At 38.7% G+C, this 19,011-nt stretch overlaps 1 protein-coding gene across 1 annotated transcript in view; it reads right to left on the bottom strand.

Moving 5' to 3' along the window:
• LOC396706 (U2 small nuclear ribonucleoprotein auxiliary factor 35 kDa subunit-related protein 2) overlaps positions 1-16,207 on the bottom strand; it is a 53,283-nt gene extending 37,076 nt beyond the window's left edge. The window contains exons 1-3 of the mRNA XM_021080963.1: positions 16,196-16,207; positions 15,918-16,120; positions 15,514-15,593 (exon numbers count right to left, since the gene is read on the bottom strand). Of these exons, the coding sequence (XP_020936622.1) occupies positions 15,514-15,593; positions 15,918-16,120; positions 16,196-16,207 (295 nt within the window). The remainder of the gene's footprint in view (positions 1-15,513; positions 15,594-15,917; positions 16,121-16,195) is intronic.

Below are 19,011 nucleotides of genomic sequence, written 5' to 3'. Positions count from 1 at the left end.
TACATATTGTTGGGTCTGTGACGTGTACCCCCTAATTTCTAAAATATCTACATGGACATTCTTCCACTGTTTGGGACAACAGCCCTGGGTTTCAGTGTAGATGACTGACTAATCTCCCAATTTTTAAAAAAATAAATTGTTTCTAGATTCTACTGAAATGTAAGGGACATAACAGTCCCCTTAAAAAAAAAAAAAAAAAAAAAAAAAACCAGGGAGTTCCCATCATGGCTCAGTGGTTAATGAATCTGACTACGAACCATGAGGTTGCAGGTTCAATCCCTGGCCTTGCCCAGTGGGTTAAGCTTCCGGCGTTGCTGTGAGCTGTGGTGTAGGTCGCAGACACAGCTCATATCCCAAGTTGCTGTGGCTCTGGTGTAGACCAGTGGCTACAGCTCTGATTAGACCCCTAGCCTGAGAACCTCCATATGCTGTAGGAAGCAGCCTAGAAAAAACAAACAAACAAACAAACAAACAAAAAAAAAATCAGGCCAGGGAGTTCCTGTTGTGGCGCAGCAGAAATGAATCTGACTAGAAACCAGGAGGTTACAGGTTTGATCCTAGCCTCGCTCAGTGGGCTAAGGATCAGGGATTGCCACAAGCTGTGTTGTAGGTTGCAGACACGGCTTGGATCTGGCATTGCTATGGCTGTGGTGTAGGCCAGCAGCTATAGCTCCAATTAGACCCCTAGCCTAGGCATCTCCATATGCTACAAGTGCAGTCCTAAAAAGCAAAAAAAATACATTTAATAATAATAAGGTCACATCCTAGGAGTTCCAATTACCGTTAACAGGGTTAAGAACCCGACTACAGAAGTTCCCATTGTGGTGCGGCATAAACGAATCTGACTAGTATCCATGAGGATGTGGATTTGATCCCTGGCTTTACTCAATGAGTCAGAGATCTTGCACTGCTGTGAGCTGTGCTGTAGGCCAGCAACTGTAGCTACAATTCGACCCCTAGACTGGGAACTTCCATATTGCACAGGTGAGGATCTAAAAAGCAAAAGAAACAAATAAACAAAAAAAAACTCGTCAGAGTCTCCATGAGAATTCTGGTTCAATCCCTGGTCTTGCTCAGGATCTGGCACAGCCATAAGCTGTGATGTAGGTCACAAATGAAACTCAGATTTGGCATTGCCATGGCTGTGGCATTGAGCCTGCAGCTGCAGCTCCAATTCAAGCCCAAGCTGGGAATTTCTATATGCCACAGGTGAAGCCTTAAAAAAAGGGAGAAAAAAAAATTTGTTTGGGGTGAAATGTGAGTTTGGCTGATTTTGATAAGACTGGTATGAATCACTGTCTGAACAGGTTAGAGCTATTCGTGAGGGCAATGGAAAGATTAGTCACCAAGCTAAACAGAAGCCAGGACCTACTGTTCAAGATAATGGAGAGAACACAAAGGATGTAGCCTAATTTTGTTTTCTTTTTAGGGCCATACCTGTAGCATATGGAAGTTCCTAGACTGGGGGTCGAATGAGAGTTGCAGCTGCCAACCTACACCACCGCCACAACCACAGTGGATCTAAGCAGCATCTGCAGCCTATGCCACAGCTTGTGGCAATGCCAGATCCTTAACCTAAGCACAGCCAGCAATCGAACCTGCCTCCTCTTGATGGGTTCTTAACCTACTAAGCCACAATAGGAACTCCTCAATTTTTAGTTCTGATTCTTTTTTGAATAACAATTCCATCATTAAGTAATTTCTCTCTTTTGTGCATTTTACTACAATGACATAAAATTTATATTTGAAGGCAGGACAAAAAAAAGTAAGCATAAAATTCTCTATCCATTTAGGGCCTCCCCCTCCTTCCCTAATGTGCAGTTTGCATTTGTATTATACACTGCCCAGAAATCCTCTAAGGCAGGAATGCCTGCCTGACCCTAAAGACCATTTTCTCCCTTTCCTCTGACATTAGCAATGTAAATTCTTAAAGAACAAACTGGACAACCACACGTAAGAGAAGGAAATTAGAAGATTTTCTAACACCGTATATGAAAATAAACTTAAAATAGATTAAAGACCTAAATGTAAGGCCAGATACTATAAAACTCAGAGAGAAAAACATAGGCAAAATGCTCTTTGACATAAATCACAGCAACATTTTGTTTGAACCACTTCCTGGAATGAAGACAATAAAGACACAAAGAAACCAATGGGACCTAATTAAACTCAAAATCTTCTGCACAGCAAAGGAAACCATTAAAGAAAGCAAAAAAAAAAAAAAAAAAACCTACAGAATGGCAAAAAAATTTTTGCAAATGATTCACTTAAAAGTTTAATCTCCAAAATATACAAACAACCCATACAACCCATCAACAACAACAACAAAAAAAAAAAACCCAATTGAAAAATGGGCACAAGACCTATATAAACATTTCTCCAAAGAAGACACACAGATGGCCAGTAGGCACATGAAAAATTGCTCAAAATCACTAATTATTAGAGAAATGCAAATCAAAACAACGAGGTATCACCTCACTCCAGTTAGAGTGGCTATCGTTAACAAGTCAACAAATAACAAATGCTGAAGAAGATGTGGAGAAAAGGGACTCCTCCTATACTGTTGGTGGGAGTGTAAATTGTTAAATACTATGAAAAACAGTATAGAGGTACCTCAGAAAACTAAAAACAGAACAACCATATGACCCAGCAATCCCACACCTGAGCATATGTCCAGCAAAACTTTGACTGAAAAAGACGAACCCGTATATTCATTGCAGCAGCACTACTCCCAACAACCAAGACATGGAAACAACCTAAATGCTCACTAACAGATGAATGGATTAGGAAGATGTGGTATGTATATACAATGGAATACTACTTCGCCATAAAAAGGACAAAACAATGGCATTTGCACCAACATGGACGGAATAGACTCTCACACTAAGTGAAGTAAATCAGAAAGAGAAAGACAAATACCATATGGTCTCACTTATATGTGGCATCTAAAATATGGCACAAATGATCTATCTATAAAACAGAATAGATCGTAGACATGAGGACAGACTTGTGTTTGCCAGGGGTAGGGGAAAGGTGTGGGATGGACTAGGAATCTGCTGTTAGTATATGAAAACTATTGCATTTGGAGTGGATGGACAACGAGATCTTGCTGTACAGCTTAGGAAACTATATACTTAGTCACTTGTGATAAAGCATGATGGAGGATAATGTGAGAGAAGAATGTGTGTGATATATATATATAACTGGGTCACTTTGCTGTACAGCAGAAATTGACAGAACACCATAGATTAATTATAATAAAAAATTTTTAAAAAGACTTCTAAACAAAACAAAACAAATTCTTAGGAGCAGTGCTCTTTCTCAGGTCTGCTGGGGGTCATGGTGACTTGCTTACATTCCATGTGCTTACCTAGACTATGCTTCCTTGGTGAACATCACAGAAAATGTTAGCATGTCATTTTAATGTACACTCCTTTGTTTTGAAAATGTATATGACTGGGCCTTCAAACTAACAGGTGGAACAGTCCTCAGAGCTTTCTGAAAGACTCTCTCTCAGAGTCTGTCTCTTGGGTTATAATCCACAGTTTGGCTGAAATAAAATACTCTACTTTTCCTTCTTAGCTTGGTTGTTAACTGAATTTTCATCAACTATATAACCATTTGAGAGAAACCAGGTCTATTTCAAAATGTTGTTGAGCTATCTCTTCAGCCAAACACTCAAATTCATTGTAAGTTCTACCTACAAAAAAAAAAAAAAAAAAAAAAAAAAAAACACTATACCCCAAACACAATTTAGCCAGGCTCTTTGACATTTTACAAGAAATCACTTATAAATATGTCCAACAACATATTCCTCATTTTCATCTGGGCCTTCATACAAATGGTCTTTACTGTTCATATTTCTACCAATATTCCATTCACAACCACTTAGGCATTCTCTAAGATTACAATTTTCTCTTGTAAACTATGAACAAAAAGCGAACTCACTTATGATGAAGGGATCAAAAATGAAACCAAGCCATTAGGGAAGTGGAATTTATATACGTCTACATGTAGATGTAATATAAACTTTTGATCCAGCTGTCCTGAGATCACTTGAAACATGTTTCCTTTACTCCTCAGAGACCACAATTTAACAGTGAATCTGCTGCCAATGAGTAATTGAATGCCAGCCAGCATCAACCACAATTTTGTTAAAATAACATATGTGACTTCTCTGGAATGAAAAGATTTTGTCTTTTGTCTTCATAAACCCATATCATTTTCTACTTCCCTCTGACACCACATCTGAGTTGCTACGCAAATCAGTGCCTCCAAATTTCAATTCCTAAGACCCCAAATAAACTCTTTCTTAGTTGTAACATTCTTTTTTCATTGTTTTTGACACTCTTATCACTCTCTTAACCCTTTTCTCACTCTCCTCTCCTTTTTTTTTTTTTTGACTTTTTCTTTTAGGACTGCACACATTGGAGCTACAGCTGCCACCCTACACCACCTACAGCAACACAGGATCCAAGCCATGTCTGTGATCTACACCACAGCTCAAAGGAACCCTGGATCCTTAACTCACTGACCAAAGCCAGGTATTGAACCTGAATCCTCAGGGATCCTAGCTGGGTTCGTTGCTGCTGAGCCATGATGGGAACAACCTCTCGTTTCCTTCTGACCCTTTGGAAGACGTGACTGTACAGTCCATTAATTTCAATGTAGGTTTTTTTCCTAGCATGCATCTCTGAACTCTTCCAGCCTCTGCCCATTACTCAGTACCAAAGCTACTTTATATTTTCAGTTATTTATTAGAGCACCAACTTCACTTCTTGGATTTTTCTATCTTAACCCATTCAGACTGCTAAATAAAATAGGTCAGCCTCAGAGGCTTATAAACAGTAAACAATGGAGTTCCCACTGTGGTGCAGTGGAAACAAATCTGACTAACCCCCATGTGGTTGTGGGTTCGATCCATGGCCCCGTTCATTGGGTTAAGGATCCATGTTCTATGAGCTGTGCGGTAGGTCACAGACGAGGCTCAGATTCCACAATGCTGTGGCTATGATGTAGACTGGCAGCTACAGCTCTGATTCAGTCCCCAGGCAGGGAACCTCCACATGCTGCAGGCGTATCCCTAAAACCAAATAAATAAACAAACATATTTCTACAATTCTGGAAGCCAAATGTCTAAGATGAAAGGTTCCAGAAAGTCAGGTGAAGGCCCTCATTCAGATTATATTCTATTACCATAGTAAGGAAAAGGGAACTCTCCTAGACCTCTTTCACAAAGACAGTAATCTCATTCATGAGGTGGAGACCATAATGACCTAATCACATACCAAAGGCTCCATCCCTAATACCTCCACAGCTGAATTTAGAGAGTGAGACCTACACAAATATTCAGAGCATTAACTGCAGAGTCGGAAATTAGAAGTTTTTAACAAATATTCAGAAGATAGAATCAACCAGAGATAAAGAATTCAATAACTGAAATGAAAAATACACTAGAAGGAACCAATAGGACAATGAATGAGGCAGAAGAACAGATCAGTGAGCTGGAAATGGGGTAGTAGAAATCACTGATGCCCAACAGAAAAGACAAAAAAAAGAAATGAAGACCGTTGAGAGACCACTAAGAGACTTCTTGGACAATATCAAACATGCTACTATTGACATTATAGGGGTCCACAAAGGAAAAGAGAGAAAAAAATAAGGGTCTGAGAAAAGATTTGAAAATGTAATTGCAGAAAACTCACCTAGCCCAGGGATGGGGACAGAAACAGTCACCTAAGTCCAGAAAGCACAAAGAGTCTCTTACAGGATTAACCCTAAGAGGAATACACAAGTTCCTAAGAGGATTACATGAAGACAAACTGTAATCAAAATGACAAAAATCAAAGAAAAAGAGAGAATATTAACTGCAAGAAGGGAAAAGGTAACCTGCATAAGAAGTTAAAAGATAAATGTAGTAAAATCATTAGCATCCACAGTAAGCAGTTAAGGGATCCACAAAATAACTGGATATAAAATATAAAATCCAAACCAGTAATCATGAAGAGAGGAGAGTGTAAATGCAGGGTGTCTAAAATGCATTTGAAATTAAAAGATCAGGAGTTCCTGTTGTGGCTCAGTGATTAACAAATCTGACTAAGAACTGTGAGGTTGCGGGTTCCATCCCTGTCCTAGCTCAGTGGTTTGAGGATCTGGTGTTGCCGTGAGCTGTGGTGTAGGTCAAAGACAAGGCTCACTCGGATCCAGCAATGCTGTGGCTCTGGCATAGGCTGGTGGCTACAGCTCCAATTAGACCCCTAGCCTGGGAACCTCCATATGCCACAGGTGTGACCCTACAAAAGACAAAAAAAAAAAAAAAGAAAGAAAAGAAAAAAAAGAAATGAAAAGATCAGCAAACTTAAAACAAGCACATATATATACAGACTCCTATACAAAAACCTCACAATAACCAGAAAACAAAAAATCTGTAGTACATATACATACACAAAAAATAAAAAGGAATCCAAACATAACACTTAAGGATCATCAAATCACAAGAAAAGAGAGTAAAAGGACAAACTGGAAAAAAGATCTACAAAAACAAATCCAAAACAATTAACAAAAATGGCACTAGCAACATACATATCGATAATTACCTTACATATAAATGAACCAAATATTCCAACCAAAAGACAAAGACTTGGATGAATGGATAAAAGAATAAGACCTACATATCCACTGTCTGTACAGACTCATTTCAGATCTAAGAACACATACAGACTGAAATGGGGGAATGGAAAAAGGTATTTCACTTAAAGGAAATCAACAGAAAGCTGGAATTGTAATACTTACACTAGACACAATATATCTTTAAGGTCAAGAATGTTACAAGAGACAAAGAAGAACACTACATAATGATCAAAGGGTAAATTCAAGAAGCTATAACAATCATAAATACATAAACACTCAACATAAGACCATTTCAAAATATTACACAAACATTAACATTTATAATTAATAAATATAATTTATAACAAATACTATTTGTTATAATAATTATTGTTAAAAATTATTTATAATTTAATCATAATTATTTGTTATAAATAATATTTACTAACAAATATTAACAATGTTAAGAAAAGGACAAGTTGACAATACACAATAGTTAGGGACTTTAACATTCCCCTTACATAAATGGATCAGCCAGACAGAAATCAAGAAGGCCTTAAATGACATATTAGGCCAAATGGAACTAAGTGAAATTTAGAGCATTCCACTCAAAAGCAGCAGAATATATATTCTTTTCTTTTTTTCCTTTCTTTTCTTTTTTTTTTTTTTTTTGCTCTTAAGGGCTGCACCCAGCATATGGAGGTTCCCAGGCCAGGAGTCGAAGCAGAACTATAGCTGCCAGCCTACACCATAGTCACAGGAATGTGGGGTCCAAGCCACGTCTGTGACCTACACCACAGCTCATGGCAATGCCAGACCCTTAACTCACTAAATGAGGCCAGGGCTCGAACCCACATCTTCATGGATACTAGTTGGGTTTGTTACCACTGAGCCACAATGGGAACTCCCCATATTTTTTTCAAGTACATTTGGAAATTCTCTAGGGCAGATCACACACTGGGCCACAAAGTAAGCCTTGGTTAATTTAAGAAAACCACAACCATAACAGCATCTTTTCCAACTGCAATGCTATGAGGCTAGAAATACACTACAAGAAGAAAAAAAAAAACTGCAAGAAACACAAACACGTGAAGGCTAGACAATATGCTACTAAATCACTGAAGAAATAAAAAAGTGTATCAAAAAATACACAGAGACAAATGAAAATGAAAACATGAAGAACCAAAACCTATGGGATGCAGCAAAAACAGTTCTAACAGGAAAAGTTATAGTGATACGAGCTTATTTTCAGGAAACAAGAAAACCTGAAATAAATAACCTAACTTATGTCTAAAGCAACTACAGAAAGAACAAACAAAACCCAAAGTTTGTAGAAGAAAATAAATAATTAAGATTGGAGCAAAAATAAATTAAATAAAGACTAAAACAACAATAGGAAATTTCAGAGGAGTACGAATCCAACTAATAACTATGAGGTTGCAGGTTCAACATTTGGCCTTGTTCAGTGGGTTAAGGAATTGGGGTTTCCGTGAGCTGTGGTGTAGGTCAGATACGACTCAGATCTTGAGTTGCTGTGGCTGCGGGATAGGCAGTAGCTGTACCTCCGATTCGACCTGTAGCCTAGAACCTCCATATGCCTCGAGTGAGGCCCTAAGAAGCAAAATAAATAAATTAACTAGTTAAAAATCAGAAACTAAAAGCTGGCTCTAGGAAAAGATAAAGAAAATTGATAACCTTTAGCCAGACTCAACAAGAAAAAAGGTTAGAGGGCTCAGAGCAATAAAATCAGAAATGAAAAGGGAAAAGTTACAACCTACACAACAGAAACAGAAAGAATAAGAAGAGACTACTATAAACAACTAACTTTAAGTCAATAATGGACAACATAGGAGAAAGGGACAAATTCTTACAAAGTACAACCTTCTAAGACTGAATCAGGAAAATATAGAAAAGATGAACAGGCCAATTACGAGTACTGAAATTGAAAATGTGATTTTAAAAACCCAACAAACAAAAGTCTTAAAAGAGAATTCTATCATACATTTAGAAAAGAGTTAACTACTATGCTACTGAAACTCTTCCAAAAAAATTACAGAGAAGGGGGAGTGGCTGTGACTCAGCAGTTAACAAACCCAACTATTATCTATGAGAATGAGGGTTCAATCCCTGGCCTTGCTCAGTGGGTTAAGGATCTGGTGTTGCCATGAGCTGTGGTTTAGGTTTTTGCAGACACCGCTCAGATCCTGTGTTGCTGTGGCTGTGCTATAGGCCAGCAGCTACATCTCTGACTTGGCCTGGGAACCTTCTTAAGCCAGGGGTGCAGCTCCCTAAAAAAAAAAAAACAACTGCAGAGAAAGGAACACTTCCAAATTTGTTCCATGAGGCCACCACCACCCTGATACAAAAACCAAAGACACCACACATACAAATTACAGGCCACAGACAATTCAAATTACTGATGAACAAAGACAATTCAAATTGTAAAAGAAGTAAATCTGTCACTGCAGATGACATAATGGGATATATAGAAAACCCTAAAAATGCTATCAGAAACTCACTAGAGCTCATCAATGAATTCAGTAAAGATTTGCAGAATACAAAATTAATACACAGAAATATGCTGCATTTCTATATTCCAACAATTAAAGATGAGAAAGAGAAATTAAAGAAACAATCCAGGAGTTCCCGTCATGGCGCAGTGGTTAACGAATCCGACTAGAAACCATGAGGTTGCGGGTTCGGTCCCTGCCCTTGCTCAGTGGGTTAATGATCTGGCGTTGCCGTGAGCTGTGGTGTAGGTTGCAGATGTGGCTCGGATCCCGCATTGCTGTGGCTCTGGTGTAGGCCAGTGGCTACAGCTCCGATTAGACCCCTAGCCTGGGAACCTCCATATGCCGCGGGAGCAGCCCAAGAAATAGCAAAAAAAGACAAAAAAAAAAAAAAAAAGAAACAATCCAATTCACCACACTTCAAGAACAATCAAATACCTAGGAATACACACATACCTAAAAAGCAAAAGACCCGACTAAGAAAACTCAAAGACATTGATGAAAGAAATCTAAGACAACACAAAAGGATTGAATCAATATTGTTAAAATGTCCACACTACCCAAAGCAATCTACAGATTCAACACAATCCCTATCAAATCATCAAAGGCATTTTTCACAGAACTAAAATACAAATTTTTGGAATTTGTACGGAAACACAACAGAATTGCTAAAGCAATCCTGATAAAGAACAGAGGTGGAGGAAGCACACTCCTGACCTCAGACTGTACTACAAAGTTATGCTCATCAAACATTGTGGTACCAAAACAGTATGATATCAAAAACAGAAATATACATCAATGAAACAGGACAGAGCCCCGAAATAATCCTAGCACATATGGTCAATCAAACAAAAAAGGAGTCATGAATAGACAATGGAGGAAAGAGTCTCTTCAGTGTGGTATTGGGAAAACTAGGTAGCTACATGCTAAAGAATGAAATTAGAACATTCTCTATCATCACACACAAAAATAAACTCAAAATGGATTAAAGGCCTAAACGTAAGGCTGAATACTTATAAAAATCCTAGAGGAAAAAACAGACATTCTCTGACGAAATCACAGCAATATCTTTTTGGAACCATCTCCTACTGCAATGGAAGTAAAAATAGAAATGAATCAATGGGATCTAATTAAACTTCAAAGTTTTCTGTACAGCAAAAGAAACCATGAACAAAACAAAATACAACATATGGAATGAGAGAAAATTTCTGTAAATGACGCAACCAACAAGAGATTAATATTCAAAGTATACAAACAGCTCATACTGCTTAATATCAAAAAACAAACCAACCAATCAAAAAGTATCCAGAAGACCTAAATAGACATTTCTCCAAAGAAATGATGATGGCAGAGTGCCTCAGTGCAAATGAATCTGACTTTACTCAGTGGCTGTGGTGTAGGTCACAGACACAGCTCGGATCCCGAGTTGCTGTTCCTGCAGCATAGGACAGCAGCTGTAGCTCCAATTCAGCCCCTACAATGGGAACTTCCATATGCCACAAATGCTGCCCTAAAAAGCACAAAAAAAAAAAAAAAAGAAGAAGAAGAAGAAGAAAGAGAGAAATGATGATGGCCAAAAGGCACATGATGCTCATCACTGCTAATTATCAGAGAAATGCAAATTGAAACAAACCTCATTGAGTATCACCTCACTGTAGTCAGAATGGCCATCATCAAAAAGTCTATGAATAGGAGTTCCCATCGTGGCGCAGTGGTTAACGAATCCGACTAGGAACCATGAGGTTGAGGGTTTGGTCCCTGCCCTTGCTCAATGGGTTAACCATCCGGCATTGCCGTGAGCTGTGGTACAGGTTGCAGACTCGGCTCAGATCCTGAGTTGCTGTGGTTCCCTGGCCTGGGAACCTCCATATGCCGTGGGAGTGGCCCAAAGAAGTAGCAAAAAGACAACAAAAAAAAAAAGAAGTCTATGAATAATAAATATTGGGGAGGGTGTGAGGAAAAGGAATCCTTCCTACATCCTTAGTTGGGAATGTAAACTGGGGCAACCACTATGGAGAACAGTATGGAGGTTCTAAACTAAAAAGAGACATGCATTCCAATGTTCATTGCAGCACTATTTACAACAGTCAAGACATGGAAGCAACCTCAATGTTCACTGACAATGGCTAAAAAAGATGTGGTGTGTATAAATATACATATATATAGAGAGAGAGACACACACACAATGGAATATTAGTCAGAAAAAAGAAAGAATTAATGCCATTTGCAGCAGCATCAATATAGAGATTATCATCTTAACACAAAGAATGGCAAATATCATATGATATCACTTATGTGTAGAATATAAAAATTATGCAAATAAACTTACTTACAAATCAGAAACAGACTCACTGTTGCCAAGTGGACAGCATTTGGAGATGTTGGGGAGTGAGAGATAAATTAGGTCTGGGATTAAATAATACCCACAACAATAATAATATGGTATACAACAAGTACCTACTCTGTAACATAGGGTACTACACTCAATATCTTGTTATAACCCATAATGGAAAAGAATCGGAAACAATATATACATCTATGTAGAAAAAAACACTTTACTGTACAGCTGGAACCGAGGCAACATGTAAATTAACTATGCTTCAATTTTTTAAAAAATAATAATCTTAAAAAACTCCAGAAGAGAGGAGTTCCCGTTGTGGCTCAGTGGTTAACAAATCCAACTAGGAACCATGAGGTTTTGGGTTCAGTCCCTGGCCTTGCTCAGTGGGTTGAGGATCCGGCTTGCCATGAGCTGTGGTGTAGGTTGCAGACACAGGTCAGATCTGGCATTGCTGTGGCTGGGGTGTAGGCCGGTGGCTACAGCTGTGATTCGACCCCTAGCCTGGGAAACTCCATATGCCGAAAGAGCAGCCCAAGAAATGGCAAAAAACAAAAAAACAAACAAACAAAAAAAAAACCATAAGAGAGAGAGGACACAGAGATAATGAAAGTAATGTAAAGAAATGCAAGGAGTTCTCATCATGGCTCAGTGGTTAACAAATTAGGTTTCAGCTTCGGTCCCTGGCCTTGCTCAGTGGTTTAAGGATCGGGCGTTGCCATGAGCGTGGTGTAGGTCGAAGATGTGGCTTAACAATATAATTTGATCCCAAGTTGGCTGTGGCATAGGCTAGTGGCTACAGCTTTGGTTAGACTCCTAGATGGGGAACCTCCATGTATGCCGTGGGTGCAGCCCTAGGAAAGACAAAAAAAAAAAAAAAAAAAAAGGAATGCAAAAGAAGCTCTCCACGACTCAAGCTTAAAAGAGAAAGATTCTGTAACTGACACATGTATAATAGCTTTAACCAAAGGCTTATACAGACACAGTCCTAGATAAAACCCGTGTGTGTGTGTGTGTGTGTGTGTGTGTGTGTGTGTGTGTGTGTGTGTGTGTGTGTGTTTAGGGCCCTACTCATGGCATACAGACGTTTCCAGGATAGGGGTCAAATCAGAACTACAGCCACTGGCCAGTGCAAGAGCAACAGCAATGTCAGATCCTAGCTGCACCCTACACCACAGCTCACAGCAACATCAGATCCTTAACCCACTGAGCAAGGTAGGGATCGAACCTGCAATGTCCTCATGAATGCTAGTTAGGTTCATTTTCGCTGAGCCACGACTGGAAATCCCTAAAGTCTTTTTCTAAGCAAGTACACTATTATTTCAGCAATTTAAATTAAAACAAAAGAGGCCCTCTCTCTCTCTCTCTCACTCACACACACACACACACACACACACACACACACACACAAGCATGAAAGGTTGGTATCGCTTAACTGACGCAATTGTTCAGATAAATAAATTATCTAACCTGGCACTGAGGACTCACACAATTATTTAGATAAACAAATTACCTACCCTGGCACAGAAGAAATGTTTATGAATTTCCCACTGATATCACTGCTTAGATAGAGCTGATACTCAAAAATATATGCTGACTCACTTAACTCACTTAACTCCCCAAATCCCCAAAATCGAAGTCAAACACACACACTCCAAAGAGGTGATTACAAACAATTTGAGGTGTACCATTTTCTTTAAAGGTATAATCAAATATATACACCAAAAAAATACATATGTGTATATACCAACATACACTTAAATACAATATATGTAGTTATATTATATATGTAATTTATTTAAAACACAGATTCCTGTTATAGTTTGTAACTTGTTTTTTACACTTTATCTTAGTTTTTGAAAAAATAGTTTATTTCAAGTTACCCAAGGTTGATCAGGATGCCAAATTGGCTACTCATAATTAAAAGGTCTACAAATCATTAGCCAACTCACTCTAATGGTAATAATCACTATATATATATATATTTTCTTAGGGCCACACCCAAGACAGATGGAGGTTCCCAAGCTAGGAGTTGAGTCATAGCTACAGCTGCTGGCCTATGCCACAGCCAGAGCCAGAGCCACAGCCACACAGGCTCCAGGCCAAACCCGCCAGATCCTAAATCCAGTGAGCAGAGGCAGGGGTTGAACCTGCAACCTCATGGTTCCTGGTAGGATTCGTTTCCACTGCACCACAATGGGAACTCCAATCACTGTATTTTAGACTCAGTACTGTTTGCCCACGCAGTGCCTGCTATAAGCAATGAACAGAAGTGCTCTTTATTCTACATTTTCATTAAGCTCATTAGATAAAAACTGTGAGTCAGAATGTGGACTACCAGGAGTAAAGCTAATAACATAGAGACAACTAATTAGTTTTGGATATGACATAAGCATATACAATAATGAAGAAAGAGGAAGCTATTTCTCAACACACTAAATCTGCCAAAGGAGATTATGCACCTGACTCTACCAAGGTTTGTAGTGAGCATACTTTTAAAGGCAAAAGAAAAAAATGCAATACAAGGAAACATCAGCCATTACTGAATTTAAAACAAGGAAAGAAAAAGAGAAAGAGGATTTATAAAACTGTATGCTAGAAGAAAACAGATTAAATAAGCAATGCGAAATAGTTGAGCATTTTAGGAATGAAAAAAAAAAAAAATACGAGTGTAAATAACTCCAAATTACTATTTTCCTTTTTATCCCGTTGTTTTGTCCTACCAACAATTGACTAGTTTCCAACTAATAACAGAGACATGCACTTGAACCCACTGATCTTTCCATTCCAAAATATTCCGTGTACTGCTCCAAAAATCAAAATCTGGGAATACCAATGACCAATGAAACATCTCTGTTTATCTAAGCTCAAGAATCCTAGTACTTGAGGTCATATCTCTCTACTTCAAGAACTGTCTTGGACAATTTAATAAGCAAATAGTGTAAAATGTGAATGACAACCATTATGAGCCAGAACTGTTGTATGATTTCAATGCATCCACATGCATTTATAACTAACCATTTTGGCTCAGACAATAATAAGTTTACTGCACTAAAGTGACAGGTTTATATAAAAATGTTAGGGTACACCATATTGAGGTCCAATAACATTATGATCGGCTGTATAAATTACAGTTTCCCACTGAAAATAAGGGCAACTCATATGAGATGCCAAATAATCCAGTCATAGCTATCAGTACCATAATTATGTACTATCTGCTACACGTAATCTGTAACATAACAGTAACCTATATTTAACTAGGTGGTATAATTTTATTTGGTTTTATTTTTGTAACTATACAGCTTTACAGTCAAGTAAGATTTTCTTGATAGTTATATGTTTATATGTAATTAAACAACAACAGTACGATTACCATTTAGGTCAGTATAATATGTGCTACATTACTCCACTATGAGAAAAACTTGCACAATATAAATTAAAATCCTTGACCAGCAGTAATTTTACAAAGAAAAACATTCACTAAACATAGTACTTAATATGTGTTAGCTGAGGAAATTCACAATTACTGCACCTGTAATGTTAGGGTTTTTTATATATACTTACACATAGGAGTTCCTTTTGTGTCACAGAGGAAAGGAATTGGTACTGGGCACCATGAAGTTGTCAGTTTGATCCCAGGCCTCGCTCAGTGGGTTAAGGACCCGGTGTTGCCATGAACTGTGACGTAGGTCATAGATGTGGTTCAGATCTGGGGTTGCTGTGGCTGTGGCAGCTGTAGCTTTGATTCGACCTGGGAACCTCCATATGCTGCAGGTGCGGCCCTAAAAAGCAAAATAAATAAATATATATACATACGTAAAATGAATAAAATATAAATAAAAAATAAAGTAAATACACACAAACATAGTTAGTGGTTGGTGAACATACCTTTAGGCCTTTTCTTTAAAATGTCAATATGGTATCTCACATGGGAGTAACAATTTTATTTGGGAAGCACTGCAGTTCTTAATCAGACTCTTTAGTGTGGCCTCAAGTTAGTGTGAGAAGTTCGAGAAAAACTTCACACACAGAAAATCAATATTAGAGTCCCGTTACCTGAGTCTCTCAGTCGAGCGAGTTCCTGCCGACGTTTCTTTCTTTTCTCCTTCTTTAAGGCGGCTCTATACCGCTTGTGGCTGGAATATCAAGATATAAACCAGCATTAATGGTCACATCTGCAGCGGTATCTGAGCTCCTCTCTCCTCAACGTCCACTGAAAAATGGTTCTAGTTCTGGGGAATGAAATCTTGCTTTTCATATTTTGATTACAAACCACTTAGCCACACCGCCTCACGTTTCCATACTCAGCGGGTAATCCTTCCCCATTCCGCCACTCTTTTTCTAGTCTGCTTCAGGAACACACTGACGCTCGCAACAGTCCCTGACAACCTTAAGCTTGAACGGCCGAGCCCAGTCCACCCCGACTCTTCTCTCCCATTCACTTCTCCCAGGCAGCTTACTTCGGTTTCCCAGGAAACATATTCTCAGGGCCCGCCACTTTACCCCACCACTCTGCACTTCGGAACAGGCCGGAAAGGGCGGGCTTTATGGCGGAAACGATCACACGCAAGCGTAGCACCGCGTTTTCTCCTGTTGTGAACCAAAGTTGGATAGTAGGGAGGCTTCTGTCAGAATCGCGTTTTCTCAGGGACCGTTCAATCACCTATCTTCTTCCCGAAATTTTTTCTGGGGTTTTTTTCGTATTCTGGAGGTAATTCTTCTCCACTTAGCACTTTACGAATGATTTCATCGCTGTATTGTGTGTCTTGTGACCAACATGCTAAAATCATCTCTCTTCTTTCCCTTCACTCTTCATTGCCAATTCTCACCCTCGCAGACGCAGCACCTAATAATGAAGGTCCGCACTATGACCCCTCTTTCAATGGCATAAATAGGGAACCTAATCCTATGGGCAGGGGGTGCAAATCCTACCTACAAGATATTTAAAACTCGAGCCAGAAAAGGAGCAGTATATACATAGATAATGTATGCTATGTGCAAAAATGTTTAGGTAGGGAGTTCCCGTCGTGGCGCAGTGGTTAACGAATCCGACTAGGAACCATGAGGTTGTGGGTTCAATCCCTGGCCTTGCTCAGTGGGTTAAGGATCTGGGGTTGCCGTGAGCTGTGGTGTAGGTCACAGACGTGGCTTGGATCCCGAGTAGCTATGGCTCTGGCCTATGCTACAGGCTTGTGGCTACAGCTCCGACTGGACCCCTAGCCTGGGAACCTCCATATGCCGCGGGAGCGGCCCAAGAAACAGCAAAAAGACAAAAAATAAAATAAAATATTAAAAAAAAAAATGTTTAGGTAGCATAATCATCTCAACCCGACCCGAAGGTTTTTTTTTTTTCCTATGACAGAAATAAACGCATAAAAAAAAATCTAAAATACGTTTTGAGCTATAACGGCATGTAAAATTAACGGGTACAAGACATTAGTTTCATGATTTATACGTTGTAATATGATTGCTCTTGTACCAATAATTAGCACCTCTTCATTTATGTAATCATTTCTTTCTAAGTTTTCTCTTAGCAAGTTTGATGATTGTTAAGTATAAAATTTTTCTCTATTTGTTAGACTGTTCATTAGCTCTCTCTGACTTATCTACTACTTGTTACAAGTTAGTATCCTTAAACAACATCTTAATTGAGTTTTGAAGGAATAAGACCTGTAATAACACCTCTCATACTATTTTGCACTTTATTGATTTCACCCATCTGCTTCTACCAATAACCATAATTGGATTTAGTCATATACCCTATACAGATAGACTAAACACTGTAATTTCACCTCACGGCTGTATCTTTAGAGCAATTTCTGGAATGAGGAAAGGCAAATGGAATGCATATTCCAAGGACAAAGAAGAGAATGGGGGAGTTACCGTCACGGCTCAGTGGTTAATGAATCCGAATAGGAATCATGAGGTTGCACGGCTCAGTGGTTAATGAATCCGAATAGGAATCATGAGGTTGCTGGTTCGGTTCGATCCAAGGCCTTGCTCAGTGGGTTAAGGATCCAGCGTTGCCGTGAGCTGTGGCGTAGGTCGCAGACGAGGCTCGAATCCCGAGTTGCTGTGGCTGTGGCGTAGGCCGGCAGCTACAGCTCTGATTAGACGCCTGGCCTAGGAACCTCCATATGCCACGGTAGTGGCCCTAGAAAAAAGACAAAAAAAAAAAAACCTTTCTCTTTTCCTTCTTAATTTGATATTCCTATCACAATGAACTGATTAGCAACACATCCTAATTGTTTTCAACTAGGTATGTCTATGAGTTATAATTAATTGAAAATAGAAAACTGCTTAGTTTTCCGATCTTTTTTAGGTACACCAGTGACAATTCCTGCACTCTAGAAGTACTCAAAAGTAAAATAAGATTCAAACTCAGTTTAGTCATCCTGTCTTATGGTTGCTAATCTGAACATATACATAGAAGAGCTGTAAGAACTCCTGACTTCTGAATCTTAGCCCCATACATGCCCTGCTCTGCCTTAAAAGAAAAATTAAGAGACCAAGAATAATCATTAGCGCTCTATTACATGAATGCATAAATATGAGAATTGGGTGAGAACCTAAATATCCTCAAACCTATTGCTTCTCAAAAGAAGATTGTGCAATTTTGTGTGAGTACTTTTGCTTATGATGACTGGAAAAGGCTATTAGTGTTTTTGTAGGCTTGGGGAGGAAGGCATGTTAGTTGCCCTGGAGTACATTGAACTGTTTTCTGTGTAGATAGGATTTTTCACAGGGTGAAAATCTTGTTTATCAGAATACTTCATCTACAGTGTCACAGCTCCACATCTTTGGATGTGCATCCTCTGTTTCAATGACAGCAATCTATAATTTAAAGAGAAGATATTGGTAGATTTTAAACACAGTGTTTTTGGCAAATCTCCACTCAGGAATGCAAATACTGCAATTAAAGTTAAATTTGTAATTGCTTTCACAATTTTGGAAAAATTATCACCACCAAAAAGTTTTATATCCTTAGTTGAAAATGCATTTGTTTGTATTCTTGGCACATGGGGTAAGCACTTGACTGGTCTCACTGGGGCAGTGTGGGATTTTTACATATTAGATATTTTATTATACATTATTTTCCTTCTATTTGTATTAGACTTAGGTCGTGTGAGGGAGAAACTGTGCATCTGTGCATTTAATTTATATCATCTGTCAATTTAATTTCAGAGTGGTAAAAGCGTTGACAAAATATTTGCCTTAAAAAATGTGTAACTTGGCTTATATCCAGAAATGGCAAAGCGGCAAAGCAACTTGTTCTAAACACATGTAAATGTTAACGTTTTGAATCTGAAAAAGCAGAATACTGTTTTGTGTGGTAAATGTTTTGAGACTGCAGCTTGTAGTTTGTTGAATCCCAGAAGTAGGCGATCCTAGTATTTAACCTCTGTCTTCACTGAGGAACGGATCTACACATAAGCTGTCCCTCACTTAAAACCAGGGACCAAGTAATCAACATATTTTCTCATTTGAGCGAACCACGGCACTAAATCGGAGTAAGGGACGTAGAAGACAGCCGCAAAAATAGACTCCTCCCAA

The sequence above is a fragment of the Sus scrofa genome, chromosome Y (assembly GCF_000003025.6).
Source record: "Sus scrofa isolate TJ Tabasco breed Duroc chromosome Y, Sscrofa11.1, whole genome shotgun sequence".
NCBI classification, from domain to species: Eukaryota; Metazoa; Chordata; class Mammalia; order Artiodactyla; family Suidae; genus Sus; species Sus scrofa.
This window is presented reverse-complemented; position numbering and strand designations above follow the sequence as displayed.